This window comes from Ranitomeya imitator, chromosome 3 (genome assembly GCF_032444005.1).
Source record: "Ranitomeya imitator isolate aRanImi1 chromosome 3, aRanImi1.pri, whole genome shotgun sequence".
Lineage (NCBI taxonomy): Eukaryota > Metazoa > Chordata > Amphibia > Anura > Dendrobatidae > Ranitomeya > Ranitomeya imitator.
In genome coordinates this window covers 312,063,427-312,086,268 of record NC_091284.1, presented here as the reverse complement: position 1 = coordinate 312,086,268, position 22,842 = coordinate 312,063,427, and the positions used below count along the sequence as shown (strand labels likewise).

At 44.0% G+C, this 22,842-nt stretch overlaps 1 protein-coding gene across 7 annotated transcripts in view; it reads right to left on the bottom strand.

The window, feature by feature from the left end:
• Window positions 1-22,842, bottom strand: part of ANKS1A (ankyrin repeat and sterile alpha motif domain containing 1A) — a 322,349-nt gene that overhangs the window by 179,314 nt on the left and 120,193 nt on the right. For all 7 annotated transcript variants that reach the window (XM_069756609.1, XM_069756607.1, XM_069756606.1 and 4 more), the window contains 3 exons: window positions 13,965-14,054; window positions 5,843-6,018; window positions 3,859-3,927 (listed from right to left, as the gene is read on the bottom strand). In XM_069756609.1, coding sequence (XP_069612710.1) covers window positions 3,859-3,927; window positions 5,843-6,018; window positions 13,965-14,054 — 335 coding nt within the window. The remainder of the gene's footprint in view (window positions 1-3,858; window positions 3,928-5,842; window positions 6,019-13,964; window positions 14,055-22,842) is intronic.

Sequence of the window (22,842 nt, the reverse complement as noted above, 5' to 3'; positions counted from 1 at the left end):
TTGTGCGGATTTCACCTGCGGATTCCTATTGAGGAACAGGTGTAAAACGCTGCGGAATCCGCACAAAGAATTGACATGCTGCGGAAAATACAACGCAGCGTTTCCGCGTGGTATTTTCCGCACCATGGGCACAGCGGATTTGGTTTCCATATGTATACATGGTACTGTACACCTGATGGAACACTGCTGCGAATCCGCAGCGGCCAATCCACTGCGGATCCGCAGCCAAATCCGCACCGTGTGCACATAGCCTAATTCTAAAGGTATGTGCACACGCTGCGGAAAACGCTGCGGATCCGCAGCAACTTCCCATGAGTTTACAGTTCAATGTAAACCTATGGGAAACAAAAATCGCTGTACACACGCTGCGGAAAAACTCCACGGAAACGCAGCAGTTTACATTCCGCAGCATGTCACTTCTTTGTGCGGATTCCGCAGCGGTTTTACAACTGCTCAAATAGAAAATCGCAATTGTAAAACCGCAGTGAAATGCGCAGAAAAAACGCGGTAAATCCGCCATAAATCCGCAGCGGTTTAGCACTGCGGATTTATCAAATCCGCAGCGGAAAAATCCGCAGAGGACCAGAATACGTGTGCACATACCGAAACCCTAACCCTACCCTAGCCCTAACCCTACCCGTAGCCCTAACCCTACCCCTAACCCTACCCCTAACCCTACCCCTAGCCGTAACCCTACCCCTAACCCTACCCCTACCCCTATTCTAACATTAGTGGAAAAAAAAAAATTCTTTATTTTTTTTATTGTCCCTACCTTTGGGGGTGACAAAGGGGGGGGGGGGGGGAGTCATTTATTATTTTTTTTATTTTGATCACTGAGATACATTATATCTCAGTGATCAAAATGCACTTTGGAACGAATCTGCTGGCCGGCAGATTCGGCGGGCGCACTGCGCATGCGCCCGCCATTTTGGAAGATGGCGGCGCCCGGGGAGAAGACGGACGGACCCCGGCAGGATCGGTAAGTATGATAGGGTGGGTGGGGAACACGGGAGGGATCGGAGCATGGGGGGGTGAATCGGAGCGCGGGAGGGGTGGAACGGAGCACGGGGGGGTAGAACCGAGCACGGGGGGTGGAACGGAGCACGGGGGGTGGAACGGAGCACGGAGGGGGGTGGATCGGAGCGCAGGGGGGGTGATCGGAGCACGGGGGGGTGATTGAAGCACGGGGGGAGCTGACAAGAGCAAGGGGGGGAGCGGAGCACAGGACAGAGGGGAGCCGGAGCAGTGTACCGGCCAGATCGGGGGGCTGGGGGGGGCGATCGGTGGGGTGGGGGCACATTAGTATTTCCAGCCATGGCCGATGATATTTCAGCATCGGCCATGGCTGGATTGTAATATTTCACCCGTTATAATAGGTGAAATATTACAAATCGCTCTGATTGGCAGTTTCACTTTCAACAGCCAATCAGAGCGATCGTAGCCACGAGGGGGTGAAGCCACCCCCCCTGGGCTAAACTACCACTCCCCCTGTCCCTGCAGATCGGGTGAAATGGGAGTTAACCCTTTCACCCGGCCTGCAGGGACGCGATCTTTCCATGACGCCACATAGGCGTCATGGGTCGGATTGGCACCGACTTTCATGACGCCTACGTGGCGTCAAAGGTCGGGAAGGGGTTAAATCACCCCCCTTTCGCCCCATTCAAAATAAAACAAAATAAAAATCAAACCTACACATATTTGGTATCGCCGCGTTCAGAATCGCCTGATCTATCAATAAAAAAAGCATTAACCTGATCGCTAAACGGCGTAGCGAGAAAAAAATTCGGAACGCCAGAATTACGTTTTTTTGTCACCGCGACATTGCATTAAAATGCAATAACGGGTAATCAAAAGAACGTATCTGCACAAAAGTGGTATCAATAAAAACGTCAGCTTGGAACGCAAAAAATAAGCCCTCACCCGACCCCAGATCACGAAATATGGAGACGCTACGGGAATCGGAATATGGCGCAATTTTTTTTTTTTTCTTTAGCAAAGTTTGTAAATTTTTTTCACCACTTAGACACCAAACATGACTAGGTTATTTTTTATCTATGAACTCGTAATGACCTAGAGAATCATAATGTCAGGTCAGTTTTAGCATTTAGTGAACCTAGCAAAAAAGCCAAACAAAAAACAAGTGTGGGATTGCATTTTTTTTTCAATTTCACCGCACTTGGAATTTTTTTTCCCTTTTTCTAGTACACGACATCAATGATGTCGTTCAAAAGTACAACTCGTCCCGCAAAAAATAAGCCCTCACATGGCCATATTGATGGAAAAAAGGTATGGCTCTGGGAAGGAGGGGAGCGAAAAACGAACACAGAAAACCGGAAAATCCCAAGGTAATGAAGGGGTTAAATCAGTTAGTCACGCTGTACAAAATAATAAATAACATTTCCCACTTCGATCATTTCCATCTGCATCATTTTTCAAATGTCATTCTATTTTGTTAGAAATTAAGGAAAGAGAGTGCACATAGGGCGATAAAAGTGATATTTTAGATGACAATACACCGTGGGTGCACTCACCTTTACAGGTTGTGAAGAGTCGCAACGCCTTACAGGATATGTAAGGAAACAGTGGTCGCTGCAGACTCCCGTGGATGCCAATGTTACAAAGAAGGGAGAAAAAGACCGGGTTTCTCAATGGGTCCACGCTGACCACACAACAATAGAAATGTCCTTAAAAGCTTTATTGTGACGTTTGGCCCTGAGGCAGTGGCAGATTCGCCACGAAACGTGCCGGCACAATAAAGCGTTCAAGAATATTTCTACTGTATAGTTGTGTGGTCAGCGCGGACACATTGAGAAACCCGGTCTTTTTCTTCCTTCTTTGTGACATTCTATTTTGTTAGGATGTTAGAGAAGTTAAAAGTTTAGTAGCAATTTCTCAGTTTTCAACAAATTTAGAAAACCTGTTTCTTTAGGGACATATTCAGATTTATAAGGACTTTGAGTGGTCTGTATATAGGAAACTCCCCAAAAGTGATACCATTTAGTTTTCATCATTGCCGCCTGACTGCAGCCCTGTCACAGTAGCTGCAAGTTGATCACAGGCGCTAAACGCTTTCAAAGCATGTGCAGATTCAGGAATCTCCTTTATCTGAACATCCACTAAATTATTTCAGTTCAAGTGCAGAAGGAAACACAGCTGGGAAAGTGGGGCTATGCGTCTAAAATCTGGGAATGTCGCCAACTGCTATAGACATGGACTCTGTGTTTACATACTGGTTCCACACGCCCCCTGAGGAAGAAGGCTGAAACGCGCGTTGGGGCCTGGCACATGTAGGTCTGTACCATTGCAAAGTAAAGTTGTCATATGTTTTTATCTACCTTCGCTTAGCGATTTATATCTGTCATAACTTTATTAGATGTATTACTTATAGCTTAATAAAGAGGTATTTTGCATTAGAATCTTACATTTCTACTTCATGTATTTATTGTTATTTCCAGTTTTGGGTTATTTGACTAACCACTGTGCTTTGGCAATGTTTAGATAATTTTTACTTTTATTCCCATAGAACAATAGGGAGGTACTTTGCACTAGCAATTTGCACTTCTACCTCATTTATTTTTCTCCTCTGGGAGGTGTATGACATTATATTTGCACCTTACGTACTCTGACAATATTAATATATGTTTCTACATCGTTCTGCATGTCTCCCATGAGTGCCCATGTCTTCCTTACTCATACTGGTTTCACAGGAAGCAGGAGGCCTAGAACAGTGGAACTGAGATAAGAAATGACATAGGTTTTAGAAAACTATGTGAGTGCACACCAATTTATGGGGTTTTTAGAAACTGTCCAGCCAATTCAACTTTATTAAAGCAGACATACTTCCAGAACAAGACTTACGCTCTGCTTCCTCTCTAACGCTTCTTCATCTTCAGGTGGAGGCTTAGCAGGAGGAGGTGGCCTTTCCTTCTGTAAAGGAAAAAAATATATATATAAATAACTAAATGGTGGCCCGATTCTAACGCATCGGGTATTCTAGAATATGTATGTAGTTTATTTATGAAGTTTTCAGAATAATGCAATTTATACACAGGATTCGGCAGGCCGCGACCAATTAGCGAAGCGTGGTTCAAATTCCGCACCAATTCGCGGGCGGACTGCGCCTGTCGCTGATTGTTTGCGGCCGGGCGTGACCAATCAGTGAAGCCAGGGCCGGCTCCAGGTTTTTGAGGGCCCCGGGGAAAGAGTCTCTGTGGGCCCCCCTCTTTAACACATACCACGATTCATGATGCACAGATACAGCAGAGAAATATAGCACAGCCAAGTAGCGTATAACACAGCCCACATAGTATATTGCCCAGCCACATAGTATATTGCCCAGCCACATAGTATATTGCCCAGCCACATAGTATATTGCCCAGCCACATAGTATATTGCCCAGCCACATAGTATATTGCCCAGCCACATAGTATATTGCCCAGCCACATAGTATATTGCCCAGCCACATAGTATATTGCCCAGCCACATAGTATATTGCCCAGCCACATAGTATATTGCCCAGCCACATAGTATATTGCCCAGCCACATAGTATATTGCCCAGCCACATAGTATATTGCCCAGCCACATAGTATATTGCCCAGCCACATAGTATATTGCCCAGCCACATAGTATATTGCCCAGCCACATAGTATATTGCCCAGCCACATAGTATATTGCCCAGCCACATAGTATATTGCCCAGCCACATAGTATTTTGCCCAACAACGTAGTATATAGCAGACACGTAGTATATTGTCCAGCCACGTAATATATTGAACAGCCACGTAGTATATTGCCCAGCCACATAATATATTGCCCAGCCACATAATATATTGCCAAGCCACGTAGTATATAGCACAGCCTCGTAGTATATAGCACAGCCACGTAGTATATAGCTCAGCCACGTAGTATATAGCTCAGCCACGTAGTATATAGCACAGCCACGTAGTATATAGCACAGCCACGTAGTATATAGCACAGCCACGTAGTATATAGCTCAGCCACGTAGTATATAGCTCAGCCACGTAGTATATAGCACAGCCACGTAGTATATAGCACAGCCACGTAGTATATAGCACAGCCCACGCAGTATCTAACACACCCAACATAGTATATAGCAATGTGGGCACCATATCCCTGTTAAAAAAAAGAATTAAAATAAAAAATAGTTATATACTCACCCTCCGTCAGCTCCCCGGATCCAGCCCAGGCGTTTACTGATGCTTCTCGCGACGCTCCGGTCCCAAGAGTGCATTGCGGTCTCGTGAGATGACGTAGCGGTCTCACGAGACCACTACGTCATCATCTCGCGAGACCACAATGCATGGACCGGTCACCGAAGCGAGGAGTGGGAAAGGCCTGGGCTGGTTCCAGAGGGCCGACAGAAGGTGAGTATATAATGATTTTTTACTTTTTTTTTTAATTATTTTTAACATTAGATCTTTTTACTATTGATGCTGCATAGGCAGCATCAATAGTAAAAAGTTGGTTACAGAGGGATAATAGCAGCGTTAACGGAGTGCGTTACACCGCGGCATAACGCAACCCGCTAAAGCTGACATTAACCCTGTGTGAGCGCTGACTGGAGGGGAGTATGGAGCAGGCACTGACAGCAGGGGAGTAGGGAGCGGCCATTTTACCGCCGGACTGTGCCAGTTGCTGATTGGTCGTGGCCGTTTTGCCGCGACCAATCAGCGACTTGGGATTTCCATGACAGGCAGACAGACGGAAGTGACCCTTAAACAATTATATAGTAGATAATTACAATCAAAAAAGTACATCTAGTAAAATCAAAAAGTTCACCCAATAAAAATCAATATAAACAACTAAGTGTAAAACCACTTACATGTCGTGCCTTTGTATTTTCGCGGCACAGGGAATCCCTGTCAGAAGAGAGCCCACTACATATGCTATCTAAAGAATGACAAGAGGAGGCATTGTACAGAGCTTCATATGGAGATTCCGACTGGGATACGCTTTCTAAATCCAAATGCAAATTCAGCAACGCTCTTTGCATTCCACCTTAAAAAAAAAAGGAGAGAGTTTGGTAAAGAAAACACCTTGAACTAGATATTTTTCAAAAACATAACTATGTACATAAGAAATTGAAAAATGCTGCGTGCTTTTGATTATTGTATTTGTAATCTTTAACATGGGTGTAGTTGGCTACATGCCATTTTGAAATTACAATAATTTCCAGTTTTTATTTAACCACATCTAACCATAGAACGACATAGTACCATTTCATCTTATGTCGAGTGTATGGAGTGGATTTCATACCGTCAGCACATGTGTAACAGTAACGACCAGACTTGGCATTGATCGATACTGTTTAACCACTTAGATGCCTACCTCAATCTCAAACATTGTTTCCTAAAGGTTTGTTTACATTCTGAATATTTGCAGTAGTAAACGCCTGCCGAAAAGTAAATATTTACTGATCGGCCGTTGTTTAACCCCTTAGTGACAGAGCCAATTTGGTACTTAATGACCAGGCCAATTTTTGCAATTCTGACCACTGTCACTTTATGAGGTTATAAATCTGGAACGCTTCAACGGATCCCGCTGATTCTGAGATTGTTTTTTCGTGACATATTGTACTTCATGTTAGTGGTAACATTTCTTCGATATTGCTTGCGATTATTTATGAAAAAAACGGAAATATGGCGAAAATTTTTAAAATTTTGCAATTTTCAAACTTTGTATTTTTATGCCCTTAAATCAGAGAGATATGTCACGAAAAATAGTTAATAAATAACATTTCCCACATGTCTACTTTACATCAGCACAATTTTGGAAACAAAATTTTTTTTTGTTAGGGAGTTATAAGGGTTAAAAGTTGACCAGCAATTTCTCATTTTTACAACACCATTTTTTTTTTTAGGGACCACATCACATTTGAAGTCATTTTGAGGGGTCTATATGATAGAAAATACCCAAGTGTGACACCATTCTAAAATCTACACCCCTCAAGGTTCTCAAAACCACATTCAAGAAGTTTATTAACCCTTTACGTACTTCACAGGAACTGAAACAATGTGGAAGGAAAAAATGAACATTTAACTTTTTTTTGCAAACATCTTAATTCAGAACCATTTTTTTTATTTTCACAAGTGTAAAAACAGAAATGTAACCATAAATTTTGTTACGCAATTTCTCCTGAATACGCCAATACCCCATATGTGGGGGTAAACCACTGTTAGGGCGCACCACAGAACTTAGAAGTGAAGGAGCGCCGTTTGACTTTTTCAATGCAGAATTGGCTGGAATTGAGATCGGACACCATGTCACATTTAGAGAGCCCCTGATGTACCTAAACAGTGGAAACCCCCCACAAGTGACACCATTTTGGAAACTAGACCCCTTAAGGAACTTATCTAGATGTGTGGTGAGCACTTTGAACCCCCAAGTGCTTCACAGAAGTTTATAACGTAGAGCCGTGAAAATAAAAAATCGCTTTTGTTTACACAAAAATGATTTTTTCGCCCACAAATTCTTATTTTCACAAGGGTAACAGGAGAAATTAGACCACAAAAGTTGTTGTGCGATTTCTCCTGAATACGTCGATACCCCATATGTGAGGGTAAACCACTGTTTGGGCGCACCGCAGAGCTTGGAAGTGAAGGAGCGCCGTTTTACTTTTTCAATGTAGAATTGGCTGGAATTGAGATGGGCCGCCATGTCGCGTTTGGAGAGCCCCTGATGTGCCTAAACAGTGGAAACCCCCCACAAGTGACACCATTTTGGAAACTAGACCCCTTAAGGAACTTAGAACAAATACCACTGATACATATCTTAAAAATTTTTTTATACCGGGATAACATCCCATGTAAATTTAGGACATAAATATAGTAACCAGGACACTCCTAAGCAACAGATCCTACAAAACTCCATGGAGTAATAAGTCCCATATACTCATATGAAAATTGATAGTTTTATTCGTATTAACACATAGAAAATAAAATAACTACAGACTGACAACACAAGATACAGAAATAATGCTTATACAGAGAGTACAGACAACTGTAATAACACCATGGGCATATAGAGCAAAAGACCTCTACATTCAAATGAGGCCCCGCGTATAACGGGAAAGTGCTTAGTGCAACACTAAAGTGCCAGGGTATATATCGCTAGATCCCTATCTGGGGTAAAAAGCTCCGTATACAGCGTGCCACCTACAGGGTCAGAAAGTGAATGAATGAGCAAAGTGCGCCGCTCATCTTACCCATCAATATGTGCCAGTGTCTGTCTCCACGGCAGCCCCGACGCGCGTTTCGCGTTGGGCTTCCTCGGGGGGGCTGTCCCTTAAGTCCCTTAAGGAACTTATCTAGATGTGTGGCGAGCACATTGAACCCCCATGTGCTTCACAGAAGTTTATAACGTAGAGCCGTGAAAAAAAAAAATTGCATTTTTTCTACAAAAATGATCTTTTTGCCCACAAATTTTTATTTTCACAAGGGTAACAGGAGAAATTAGACCACTAAAGTTGTTGTGCAATTTCTCCTGAGTACGTCGATACCCAATATGTGGGGGTAAACCACTGTTTGGGCGCACCGCAGAGCTTGGAAGAGAAAGAGTGCCGTTTTACTTTTTCAATGTAGAATTGGCTGGAATTGAGATCGGACGCCATGTCGCGTTTGGAGAGCCCCTGATGTGCCTAAACAGTAGAAATCCCCCACAAGTGACCCCATTTTGGAAACTAGACCCCCCATGGAACTTATCTAGATGTGTGGTGAGAACCTTGAATGCCCAAGTGCTTCACAGAAGTTTATAATGCAGAGCCGTGAAAATAAAAAATATTTTTTTTTTCCACAAAAAAGATATTGTAGCCCCCAAGTTTTTTTTTTCACAAGAGTAACAGGAGAAATTGGACTGCAATAGTTGTTGTCCAATTTATCCCGAGTACGCTGATGCGCCATATGTGGGGATAAACCACTGTTTGGGCGCACGGCAGAGCTCGGAAAGGAAGGAGCGCCTTTTTGGAATGCAGACTTTGATAGAATGGTCTGTGGGCATTATGTTGCGATTGCAGAGCCCCTGATATACCTAAACTGTAGTAACCTCCCACAAGTGACCCCATTTTGGAAACTAGACCCCCCAAGGAACTTATATAGATGTGTGGTGAGGACTTTGAATGCCCAAGTGCTTCACAGAAGTTTAGAATGCAGAGTCGTGAAAATAAAAAATATTTTTTTTTTTCACAAAAAAGATTTTGTAGCCCCCAAGTTTTTATTTTCACAAGGGTAACAAGAGAAATTGGACCCCAGAAGTTGTTGTCCAATTTATCCCGAGTACGCTGATGCCCCATATGTGGGGGTAACCCACTGTTTGGGCGCACGGCAGAGCTCAGAAGGGAGGGAGCACCATTTGACTTTTTGAGCGCAAAATTGGCTGTCGTGTTTGGAGACCCCGATGTACCTAAACAGTGGAAACCCCCCAATTCTAGCTCCAACCCTAACCCCAACACACCCCTAACCCTAATCCCAACCTGATCCATAATCCTAATCACTAACCCTAACCATAATCACAACCCTTACCCCAAAACAACCCTAATGTCAACCCTAACCATAACCCTAATCAAAACCCTAAATCCAACACACCCCTAATCCTAATCTCAACCCTAACCTCAAACCTAACCCTAATCCCAATACACCCCTAATCACAACCCTAACCTTAACCCTAATCCCAAACCTAACCCTAATCCCAAGCGTAACCCTAATGCCAACCCTAACCCTAATACCAACCCTAATCCAAACCCTAATCCAAACCCTAACCCTAATCCCAGCTCTAACAATAACTTTAGCCCCAACCCTAGCCCTAACTTTAGCCCCAACCCTAACCCTAGCCCTAAGGCTACTTTCACACTTGCGTCGTTTGGCATTCCGTCGCAATCCGTCGTTTTGGACAAGAAACGGATCCTGCAAATGTGCCCCCAGGATGCGTTTTTTGCCCATAGACTTGTATTGCCGACGGATCGTGACGGATGGCCACACGTCGCATCCGTCGTGCACTGGATCAGTTGTGTTTTGGCGGAGCGTCGGCACAAAAAAACGTTCAATGAAACGTTTTTTTGTACGTCGCATCCGCCATTTCTGACCGCGCATGCGTGGCCGTAACTCCGCCCCCTCCTCCCCAGGACATAGATTGGGCAGCGGATGCGTTGAAAAACTACAGCTGCTGCCCACATTGTGCACAATTTTCACAACGTGCGTAGGTATGTCGGGCCGACGCATTGCGACGGCCCCGTACCGACGTAAGTGTGAAAGAAGCCTAACCCTAAATTTAGCCCCAACCCTAACCCTAAATTTAGCCCCAACCCTAACCCTAAATTTAGCCCCAACCCTAGCCCTAACCTAACCCTACCCCTAACCCTACCCCTAACCTAACCCTAGCCCTAACCCTAGCCCTAACCCTAACCCTAATTTTAGCCCTAACTGCTGTTCTCCTGCCGGCCGGCAGATAGAGACAGATGGCGGGCGCACTGGGCATGCGTCCGCCATGTTCTTCTGCCGGCGGCCAGGAGGAGCAGCAAGAGGATCCAGGGACCTAGGTGAGTATGCTAGGGTCCCCGAATCCCCCTATTTCTCTGTCCTCTGATGTGCGATCACATCAGAGGACAGAGAATTACACTTTACTTTTTTTTTTTTTTTTTTTTTTGCGGTCGCCGGTAAACAGTTCATTACCGGCGATCGCAAAACAGGGGTCGGTAATACCGACCCCGATCATGCTCTTTGGGGTCTCGGCTACCCCCGGCAGCCGAGACCCCAAAGATTCTCCCGGTGCCGGCCGGCGGGCGCACTGCGCATGCGCCCGCCATTTTGAAGATGGCGGCGCCCACCGGGAGACACGAGGAGCATCGGGGGAGCTAGGTGAGTATTGGGGGGCCACCTGGGACCCCTTTTCTCTGTCCTCCGATGTGCGATCACATCGGAGGACAGAGAAATTAAAAAGAGATCGCTTTTTTTTTTTTTTTTTTGCGATCGCCGGTAAACGGTTAATTATCGGCGATCGCAAATGCGGGGTGGGTTAAAAACCCCCCGAATCATGTTCTCTGGGGTCTCGGCTACCCCCGGCAGCCGAGACCCCGGAGAAAATCGGCCTGTGGGGGGCGCTATGTACTTTTTCCACAGCGCCGTTAATTAACGGCGCTGTGGTTTAAGTACCCTTAGCGGCCGCCGTTAAAAGGCGTATCGGCGGTCGCTAAGGGGTTAACCCCTTAATGACAGAGTCAATTTTGAACTTAAAGGGAACCCGTCACCCCGTTTTTTCAGTACGAGATAAGAATACTGTTAAATAGGGCCTGAGCTGTGCGTTACTATAGTGTATTTTGTGTACCCTGATTCCCCACCTATGCTGCCGAAATAACTTACCAAAGTCGCCGTTTTCGCCTGTCAATCAGGCTGGTCCTCCAGCGCTGTGCTCTGCTCTCCTCCTGCACTCACTCTGAGCGTCGGTCAGCCGGAAAGCAGAGCGGTGACGTCACCGCTCTGCTTTCCGGCTGACCGACGCTCACAGCCAGTGCAGGAGGAGTGCAGAGCACAGCGCTGGAGGACAGACAGCTGTAGGTAAGTATGTAGCGTTTGTTTTTTTTTACTTTTAGGATGGTAACCAGGGTAAACATCGGGTTACTAAGCGCGGCCCTGCGCTTAGTAACCCGATGTTTACCCTGGTTACCGGGGACCTCGGGATCGTTGGTCGCTGGAGAGCGGTCTGTGTGACAGCTCTCCAGCGACCAAACAGCGACGCTGCAGCGATTCGGATCGTTGTCGGTATCGCTGCAGCGTCGCTAAAGTGTGACGGTTCCTTTAGACATTTTGTAATTATTATTTTTTTTACAGGACAAAATTATTTTGAGAGCGAATTTACATAAAGTATATTGTAATTCTTGCACAAATAGGGAATCATGCACTGTATAATTTGGGATAGAAATAAAACAATCTTTGCATAAATCAATTGGACAGATTAGAAGTATAAAGTTTGTAAAATGTGTTGTTCAATAGCTTTACTCAGCAGGGTACAGCTCACTAAATGCTTCACATCATATTTCTTCACAGTGTATGAAGAGGGGAGGAGTGAGGGAGCATGTTTGTGCTGAATCACATTCCAGAACACACAAAAATATACCGTATTTTTTCGCTTTGTAAGACGCTCCGGATTATAAGACGCAACCCAAATTTTGAGGAGAAAAATAGGAAAAAACTTTTTTAATAAATTGGTGGGGCGTCTTATAATCCATGCGTCTTATTACTTGCCAGGGGTTGTGGTTGTGGTGGATCAGGGTCCCAGGGTCGTTGCTAGAGGCAGGAGTGGAGCATTGCTGCAAGGTGGGATGAGGGGGTCTGCATGGGGCTCCTGTGCTGCAGGGAGGCTCCTGTGCTGCAGGCTGGGATGAGGGGTCTGCAGGGGGGCTCCTGTGCTGCAAGCTGGGATGAGGGGTCTGCAGGGGGCTCCTGTGCTGCAGGGCTGTCTCCGGTGCTGCAGGGCTGTCTCCGGTGCTGCGGGGGGGCTCTGGCGACATTTTGTGAAAGGCCAGAGCCCCCAGCAGTTCGTCCATGCGTTCCTGTATGACTGACTCCGGGAAAATGGCCGCCAGAATCTCGAGAGATGAGATCTCAGCGCTGAAATCTCATCTCCCGAGATTCCGGCGGCCATTTTCCCGGAGTCAGTCATACTGGAACTAACTCCGGGAAAATGGCCACCGGAATCTCGAGAGATGAGATCTCAGCGCTGAAATCTCATCTCCTGAGATTCCGGCGGCCATTTTCCCGGAATTAGTCATACTGGAACGCAAGGACGAACTGCCGGGGGGCTCTGGTCTTTCACAAAATGTCGCCAGAGTCCCCCGCAGCATCGGAGCCTCCAGCATCACCCGGAGCAGCGGCGGATATCCCCGGCAGCAGCGGCGGCTGACGACAGCGGCGGCGGGCAGTAGCGGCGGCGGACACCCCCTCATCCAAGCCTGTAATGGTAAGCGGTATATCCGCTTTGTTAGACGCACCCACATTTCCCCCCCAAATTTGGGGGAAATAAAGTGCGTCTTACAAAGCGGAAAATACGGTATGTCCTCATCGATCCTGTCACTGTATTTCCGAAGTTGAGATGTTAGAAAACATTTTTTCCCCTTATATTCTATGTAGAGTGTATATAAGTAATCAGAGCAGCTAATTTCTCCAAACATGAGCTAAGAGGAAACATAACCTAAAACATCAAGCATACAGAGACAACATATACTGGACTATTGATTTATGCAGTTTATTTAAAGTTTAGATATGCTTTAGGAAGTACTTCTTTAATCCCGTTTTCCTGTTCACTACAGAAATTCTGAGATGAATGTAGGCTTTCCTTCCCTGTTATTTTTCCCCTTATCTGTAGAGGAGGAGCTTCACTACTTATGAACATAAACTGCAGCACAGATTCATCTTAGCTAAAAGTCTAGACCTTCGATCAGGAAAAGGACATTTATAGGACATTTCATAACTTTCCCAAATTCTTATGAAAAAAACATTCCCCACAAACTGCAATGAACTACTGTACCCAATTTATTATGTATTTTAGAAGTCAGAGTCGGTCCATTTTATACTGACTCCAACTCAGACTCCATCAAAATGGGCTCCGACTCCACAACCCTGCCAAGAACAATTATTTTATGCAAAGCAAAAGATTCTTTCACCCCAAGATCAAGGGTTTTGTTCATTTGTTGGGTGATAGCCAGTTTATATTGCATTATGTCAAACAACTGTTCCTAGGAATGCTTATTCATGATGAAGACAAATCTTCTGTATGTCTTCATAAATCAGCCATGCCCCATCTCCTCCTAACTGTCCTATATCTGGCTGTGAGATAACTACTGGCCACAGCAGAAGTAGCACAAAAGGTTGCTAAGGGGGCAGGGTGGCAGGCAGACACCAGATCAAGATGGAGCTGATCAGTTGATATCTAAATTAGATAGCTTAATGTTACTTTACCCCCTTGAGCATCAGTACAAACAGATGTACTAGGTAATGGTGCATGTTCCAGTTCTGGTTCTCTTGCTGCTGGTCTCACTGAATGGTGGCCTTAAAGAAACAAGTAAATACAAAAAGCAATATTAAAGGGATATTCTCAATAGTCTCTTAAGCAACACACAGGTCTGCAGTCTCCTTACTTCATGGTTGTTTGGGAGGACAGTTTAGTGACAGTTCTGGTCAGTTTCATTCTGTTATGGTCATTAGGCGATTATTCTTAATTCTTATATACTAGAAATAGGAGGAAACCAAAATGGCTACATAGAGCTGTAAGAGGCGCAATAAGTGATAAAAAGAAAGCATTTAGAGAATTAAAGGAAGTAGGTAGTGATGAGGCATTAAATAAATATAGAAAAATAAATTATGTAAAAAGCAAATCAAGGCAGCAAAGATTGAGACAGACTCATTCCCAGAGAGAGTAAAAATAATCCCAAAATATTCTTTAACTACGTAAATAGTAATAAACTAAAAAATGATAGTGTTGGCCCCCTTAAAAATAGTCTGGGTGAAATGGTGGATGAGAATGAGGAAAAAGCTAATATGCTAAATGACTTTTTTCATCAGTATTTACACAAGAAAATCCCATGGCAGACAAAATGACTAGTGATAAATATTCCCCATTAAATGTCACCTGCTTAACCCAGCAGGAAGTGCGGCGGCGTCTAAAAATCACTAAAATTGACAAATCTCCGGGCCCGGATGGGCTACACCCCCGAGTACTGCAGGAATTAAGTACAGTCATTGATAGACCATTATTTTTAATCTTTAACCCCTTACCGGCATCGGACGTACTATACCGTCCGATGCCGGCTCCCCTGCTTTGATGCAGGGCTCCGCGGTGAGCCCGCATCAAAGCCGGGACATGTCAGCTGTTTTGAACAGCTGACATGTGCCCGCAATAGGTGCGGGCAGAATCGCGATCTGCCCGCACCTATTAACTAGTTAAATGCCGCTGTCAAACGCAGACAGTGGTCGGCGCTCACAGCACACCTCCATTTCTGCTACATAGCAGCGATCAGCAGATCGCTGCTATGTAGCAGAGCCGATCGTGCTGTGCCAGCTTCTAGCCTCCCATGGAGGCTATTGAAGCATGGCAAAAGTTAAGAAAAAAAGTTTAAAAAAATGTGAAAAAAATAAAAAAAACATAAAGTTTAAATCACCCCCCTTTCGCCCCAATCAAAATAAATCAATAAAAAAAATATCAAATCTACGCATATTTGGTATCGCCGCGCTCAGAATCGCCCGATTTATCAATTAAAAAAAAGTATTAACCTGATCGCTAAACAGCATAGCGGGAAAAAAATTTGAAACGCCAGAATTACGTTTTTTTTGGTCGCCGCGACATTGCATTAAAATGCAATAACGGGCGATCAAAAGAACGTATCTGCACCAAAATGCTATCATTAAAAACGTCATCTCGGCACGCAAAAAATAAGCCCTCAACCGACCCCAGATCATGAAAAATGGAGACGCAACGAGTATCGGAAAATGGCACAATTTTTTTTTTTTTTTAGCAAAGTTTTGAATTTTTTTTCACCACTTAGATAAAAAATAACCTAGTCATGTTAGGTGTCTATGAACTCGTACTGACCTGGAGAATCATAATGGCGGGTCAGTTTTAGCATTTAGTGAACCTAGCAAAAAAGCCAAACAAAAAACCAATGTGGGATTGCACTTTTTTTGCAATTTCACCGCACTTGGAATTTTTTTCCCGTTTTCTAGTACACGACATGCTAAAACCAATGATGTCGTTCAAAAGTACAACTCGTCCCGCAAAAAATAAGCCCTCACATGGCCAAATTGACGGAAAAATAAAAAAGTTATGGCTCTGGGAAGGAGGGGAGCGAAAAACGAACACAGGAAAACGAAAAATCCCCTGGTCATGAAGGGGTTAAAGACTCCATAATAACAGGGTCTGTACCACAGGACTGGCATATATCAAATGTGGTGCCAATATTCAAAAAGGGGACAAAAGCTGAACTGGAAAATCCTGGAGGGCATTCTAAGGGATGCTATGCTGGAGTATCTGAAGAGGAATAACCTCATGACCCAGTATCAGCACGGGTTTACTAGGGACCGTTCATGTCAGACTAATCTGATCAGCTTCTATGAAGAGGTAAGTTCCGGACTGGACCAAGGGAACCCAGTGGACGTAGTGTATATGGACTTTTCAAAAGCTTTTGATACGGTGCCACACAAAAGGTTGATACATAAAATGAGAATAATGGGGATAGGGGAAAATATGTGTAAGTGGGTTAAGAGCTGGCTTAGGGATAGGAAACAAAGGGTGGTTATTAATGGAGCACACTCGGACTGGGTAGCGGTTAGCAGTGGGGTACCACAGGGGTCAGTATTGGGCCCTCTTTTTATCATATTTATTAATGACCTTGTAGGGGGCATTCAGAGCAGAATTTCAATATTTGGAGATGACACTAGACTCTGCAGGGTAATCAATACAGAGGAGGACAATTTTATATTACAGGATGATTTATGTAAACTAGAAGCTTGGGCTGATAAATGGCAAATGAGCTTTATGGGGGATAAATGTAAGGTCATGCACTTGGGTAGAAGTAACAAGATGTATAACTATGTGCTTAATTCTAAAACTCTGGGCAAAACCGTCAATGAAAAAGACCTGGGTGTATGGGTGGATGACAAACTCATGTTCAGTGGCCAGTGTCAGGCAGCTGCTACAAAGGCAAATAAAATAATGGGATGCATTAAAAGAGGCATAGATGCTCATGAGGAGAACATAATTTTACCTATATACAAGTCACTAGTTCGACCACACTTAGAATACTGTGCACAGTTATGGTCTCCGGTGTATAAGAAAGACATAGCTGAACTAGAGCGGGTGCAGAGAAGAGCGACCAAGGTTATTAGAGGACTGGGGGGTCTGCAATACCAAGATAGGTTATTACACTTGGGGCTATTTAGTTTGGAAAAAACGAAGACTAAGGGTTGATCTTATTTTAATGTATAAATATATGAGGGGACAGTACAAAGACCTTTCTGATGATCTTTTTAATCATAGACCTAAGACAGGGACAAGGGGGCATCCTCTACGTCTGGAGGAAAGAAGGTTTAGGCATAATAACAGATGCGGGTTCTTTACTGTAAGAGCAGTGAGACTATGGAACTCTCTGCCGTATGATGTTGTAATGAGTGATTCATTACTTAAATTTAAAAGGGGATTGGATACCTTTCTTGAAAAGTAGAATGTTGCAGGGTATATATACTAGATTCCTTGATAGGGCGTTGATCCAGGGAACTAGTCTGATTGCCGTATGTGGAGTCGGGAAGGAATTTTTTTTTCCCAAGAATGGAGCTTACTATTTGCCACATGGGTTTTTTTTTGCCTTCCTCTGGATCAACATGTTAAGGCATGTTAGGTTAGGCTATGGGTTGAACTAGATGGACTTAAAGTCTTCCTTCAACCTTAATAACTATGTTACAGTGTTATTTATGAGAGAGAGAGAGAGAGAGACACACAACAGCCCAGGAACGTGGGAGGCATGATTAGGAGAACTGCTCTGGAAACTGCCAATGCAGGGGGCCTAGGCTTGTGATTACACAGGACTGATAAAAACAGCTTTGCTAGGAGCTGACAGTGGTGGTGGGAGGGATGTGAGCAGCTAACTACTGTATATAAATGATATTGCTGAAAAACTGACTGCAATCTCAGAAATTAAATGCTTTTACAATAGAGTTATATAGAAGGCATTATACCCATCAGACAATCTCTTTAAATCCTTATATTCCTGGAAAAAACTGCACAAACTCAGCCAGGCACTAGCGGCTGAGCTCCTTGGAAACAAGCTGTACACTACGCAAGATAAAAGCAAGTAAATTGCAAACTTGTTTAAATCAAGCTAATTAAAAGCAATACAGTGGCTTGCAAACGTGTTCATCCTCTTTCCTTTTTTGTGTTTTGCTACCTCACATGGATAACGGATTTGATGATGCTCTGCAGAATATGGGGCAGCACGGTGGCTCAGTGGATAGCACTGCAGCCTTGCAGCGCTGGAGTCCTGGGTTCAAATCCCACCAAGGACTTCTGCAAGGAGTTTGTATGTTCTCCCAGTGTTTGCGTGGGTTTCCTCCGGGTACTCCAGTTTCCTCCCACATTCCAAAAACATACCGATAGGGAATTTAGATTGTGAGCCCCATCGGGGACAGTGATGTTAACGTGTGCAAAATGTAAAGCGCTGCTGACTATGTTAGAGCTACACAAAAATAAAGATTATAATTATGATCACAAATTGGGCTATTTTTTTTTTTTTTTTTTTTTATAACCCAACCCTGACATGCTTCTCAACAACTTTGTCCCTAACTTGTTTAGAGATCTCCTTGGTCTTCATGGTGTTGTTTGGCAAGTGGTGCCTCTTGATTAATGGTGTTGCAGCCACTGTGGCCTTTTAGAAAAGGTGTGTGTATACCGACAGACCATGTGACACTTAGATTGCACACAGGTGGACTTCCTTTCACTAAGCATGTGACTTATGAAGGTAATTGCTTGCTCCAGACATTTGTAAGGACTTCATGGCAAAAGGGGTGAATACATATGCAAATGCCATTTTTTTGTGATTTAATCCTATAATTTTAATATGTCTATACTTTTCTCACTTCACCATTTAGTGCGGATGCATTACATAAATCAGAATACAAAAATATTAAAACAAGGGTTGTAACGTAACAAAATAGGTAAAAAGTCAAAAGGGGGTGAATACTTTCACAAGCCACTGTACATATAGCATACATCACCGCCGTTCCCAGCTCAGAAACCAGTGAATCCTGGCAGTGCACAGTGCGTGTGCTGGGGGAATTTAAAGTCTGCAGTACACAAAGTGCCTGCAGACTTTTCATTTTAGACCGAAAACCCCTTTATAACTTAAAAATACCTGAAATGAAAAAAGACAGAACGTAAAAAAAATACATCATTCCCTACACAGGAACAAGGGAACATTACTATAAAACAGTTTATTGGTGAAGGCCATGTAAATATCACATTTGTATATGAATACACTTGGACAAAGACATAAAATTTTCACACAGTTGTAGATGTCTCCATAGTAATCCATTATAATTATTGAAAAATAAATATAAATTTTATTCTGGTTACTACATACAGATTTTGACTTCACATTTTTCAGTTTAATTGGTGAAATGCAAGGCAAAACTCGTGCCAATTCTGTGCTAATTGTTAATTAAAAAATTCAAAGCCCAATTTGAAATTTTCATGACTTTAGAACGGTGTTTGGTGCAGCATGTGTACAGAAAATCTAGATCTGAACATGGCTACAGAAGAGGTCACACTGATGCAAAAGATCAACAAGAGAATAATAGAATACTAGTTGGATTTTGTGCAATCATACATAGATGAAGAGGAATATCGTAGTTACTTACCGATAAAGGTATTTCTCTGATCCCATGACTGCACCACGGAGAGAGAGGGATCCGCCCTCACGGGCAGGAAACCTACAGGTGAAAAAGGCGGTACCTCTCTCCCACATCAGTTGGTTTACAGAGCCTTAACAGAACTTCAGCTGTAACTTAAATGTTATCAAACAAAACTTTAATTTTAACTTATCAGAGGCACCGCGTGACTAAGTATTAAGACTAACTCTAGTGTTCACACTCACACATGAAGGGAGGGAATGTACAGGTGCCGTCATGGGATCAGAGAAATACCGTTATCGGTAAGTAACTACGATATTCTCTTACCCCCATGACGGCACCACGGAGAGAATTTCATAGATGTACATTAGGGGGGGACCACTGCCTCTAGAACCCTTTTGCCAAAGGTGAGGTCTGAAGAGGAAGTCAGGTCTAGTTGGCAGTGTTTAAAGAATGTGGAAGGAGACGACCAAGTGGCCGCCCTACATATCTGTTCAATTGATGCTCCTGCTCTCTCTGCCCAGGAGGTCACCACCGATCTGGTTGAATGAGCTCTGACTTTCTCTGGAATGGCTTCATTACTTGACGAATACAAGAGGATGATGGCGTCCCTTATCAATCTCGCAAGTGTGGCTTTCGATGCTTTATGCCCTTTTTTTCAACCCTGAAAACACAAACAGAGACCTATCCTTCCTATAGTCCCTTGTGGCTGCTAGATATTGGACTAAACATCTTTTAACATGTAGTGTGTGTAGATGCTCCTCTTTGCCATTTCTGGGATTTGGACAGAAAGAGAGTAACGAGATCTCCTGGGATCTATGGAAACGTGATGCCACTTTAGGAAGGTAGGATGGATCGGTTTTAAGGATTACTCTGTCATCTAGTATGCGTGTCAGAGGTGGGTATGCTGATAGGGCCTGTATGTCACTAATCCTTCGTGCTGACGTTTGTGCCACCAGAAGGGAGGTTTTGAGAGATATTTTTAAAGAGGCTTGGGACAGTAGCTCAAAAGGTGCTTTGGTTAGTGCGGAGAGAACTAGATTTAGATCCCAGGGAGGTGTAATATGGGGTACCACTGGTCTAGGTCTGGTCGAGGCCTTAATGAATCTCTTTACCCAGCGGTTCCCCGCCAAGTCACAGTTGTAAAGGGCCCCCAGCGCTCTACCTGGACTTTAAGAGTGCTTGTTGCTAAGCCTTTTTCTAGCCCGTTCTGAAGAAAATCTAGTACTTTCTGAATTGGGATTTCCTCAGATAAACTGGCATCTGATACTGATAAAAATCTCTGCCAAACCTTCCCATACGCCCTTGTAGTCACTGGTTTTCTACTTAGCAGAAGAGTTGAGACTAGGTTTGAAGAGAACCCTCTCTTGATTAGAATTTTCCTTTCAAATTCCAAGCCGTCAAATGCAAGTTCTTTACTTGTGGGTGATTTATCGACCCTCGATATAGCAGGTTCGGAATCTCTGGAAGGACGCAAGGGTCTGTTAAAGATGTTATCCTTAGCCATGGAAACCATGCTCTCTTTGGCCAAAAGGGAGCTATCATGATGACTCTTGCTCCGTCCTACCTGATCTTTCTCAACACTAAAGGAATTGGCGCTACTGGAGAAAACACATAGGCTAGACGAAAATTCCATGGAATTGAAAAGGCATCTAGGGTCACCGGGTTCCCGCACGAGTCTATTGAACAAAAGGCCCGAGTTTTGGTTGTTCGCAAATAAATTTATTTCTGGGAGACCTCACAATTGTACTATGTGGTTGAAGACTGCCTGATTCAATTCCCACTCTCCCTGTTTGAGTTGTGTTCGGCTTAGAAAATCTGCAGTGTGATTTTCCGACCCCTTGATGTGAAGGGCTGACAGTGATGACAGATTGGTCTCTGCTAATAATAGAATGGATTTTGTCACTTCCATCAGTGTACGAGATCTCATGCCCCCCTGGTGATTTATATAGGCTACCATTACCCTGTTGTCCGATAATACCCTCACGTGATGGGAATGGAGGGAGTGTAGGAAGTGGATGAGTGCATATTTTACTGCTAGGAGTTCTTTTATGTTTGAGGAACCCAGTTTTTCTTCCACCGACCATGGCCCTTGAGCAATTTGATTGTCTACATGAGCCCCCCAACCCCAAGGACTCGCGTTGGTAGTTAGGGTTATAGATGTTGGCCATACCCATGGAACACCCCTGGTTAGATTATGTGGATCCACCCACCAAGCTAGGGAATGTATTGTTTGCAAGGAGATTTTTAAGTGCTTTTCTATATCCCCTTTTAACATAGAATCTGCTTCTAAGATCTCCCACTGGAGGTCTCTGGTGCGACTCTGGGTCCATTGGATCGCTGGAAGACAGGCTGTCATCGATCCCAGTATGGACATCGCTTTCGTAGAGTTACTACTGGAAACTCTCTGAGTTGTTGTACCAGTTGGACCATGTTTGAAACTTTTTCCCCTGGAAGGCGGCATTCTTGCCGGTTTGAGTCTATTATTAACCCTAAGTATGTTGTACTTGGGTTGGAATGATTCTGGACTTTGCTAGGTTCAACATCCAACCTAGGTTTGTCAGGGATGTCATTACTTTGTTCAATTGTTGAGTGCAGTGGAGGGGAGTTTTGCTAACTACCAGGAGGTCGTCCAAATATGGAACTATTAATATGTTTTGCTCACTTATGTGAGCCATGACCTCTGCCATCAGCTTCGTAAATACCCTCGGTGCTATGGCTAGGCCGAAGGGAAGGGCCCTGAATTGGTAGTGCTTTAACTTTCCCTGCATTAATACCGCCACTCTGAGAAATTTCTGGTAGTCTGGGTGTATGGGCACATGGTAATATGCACCCTTTAGATCGATGACAGTCATAAAACAAGACGGATAAAGCGTTCTCACACATGTCTTTATTGTTTCCATCTTGAAACTCTCCGTTACTAGGTACTGGTTTAATATTATCATCCTGTAAGTTCCATCCGGTATCGTCCGAAGAAACAGAGTAGAGTAGAATCCCATGCATCTCTCCTGGTTTGGGACCTCCTGTAGGACATTCTTTGCTAATAGCGTTTGTATCTCCTTTTGAAGGCCCAGTTGTTTGGCCTCCGCTTTCCTTTGTGGTGTCATGACAAAGTGACGAGACGGCATTGTATGAAATATTAGTTTAAGGGTTTTTATTATATTTAGTGTCCATAGGCTCTCCGATATTTCTTCCCAGGCTGGAAGAAAGTGTGCCAGTCTTCCTCCCACCTGGGGACCACCTTCATTGGGGTTGTTTTTTGGTGTCCGGCTTGTTGAACAAGTAGCCTTTTCCCTTAAATTTTTTATCGTCCCATCCTTCTTTCTGATTTTTTGGGGGCCATCTACGCATGAATTTTCTGTTCCGAAAGGACCGTTTATATAATTGGCTTTTTTCTTGTCCCTAAGGTAGGGCCAAATAGGAACTCCCCATCACAGGGTAT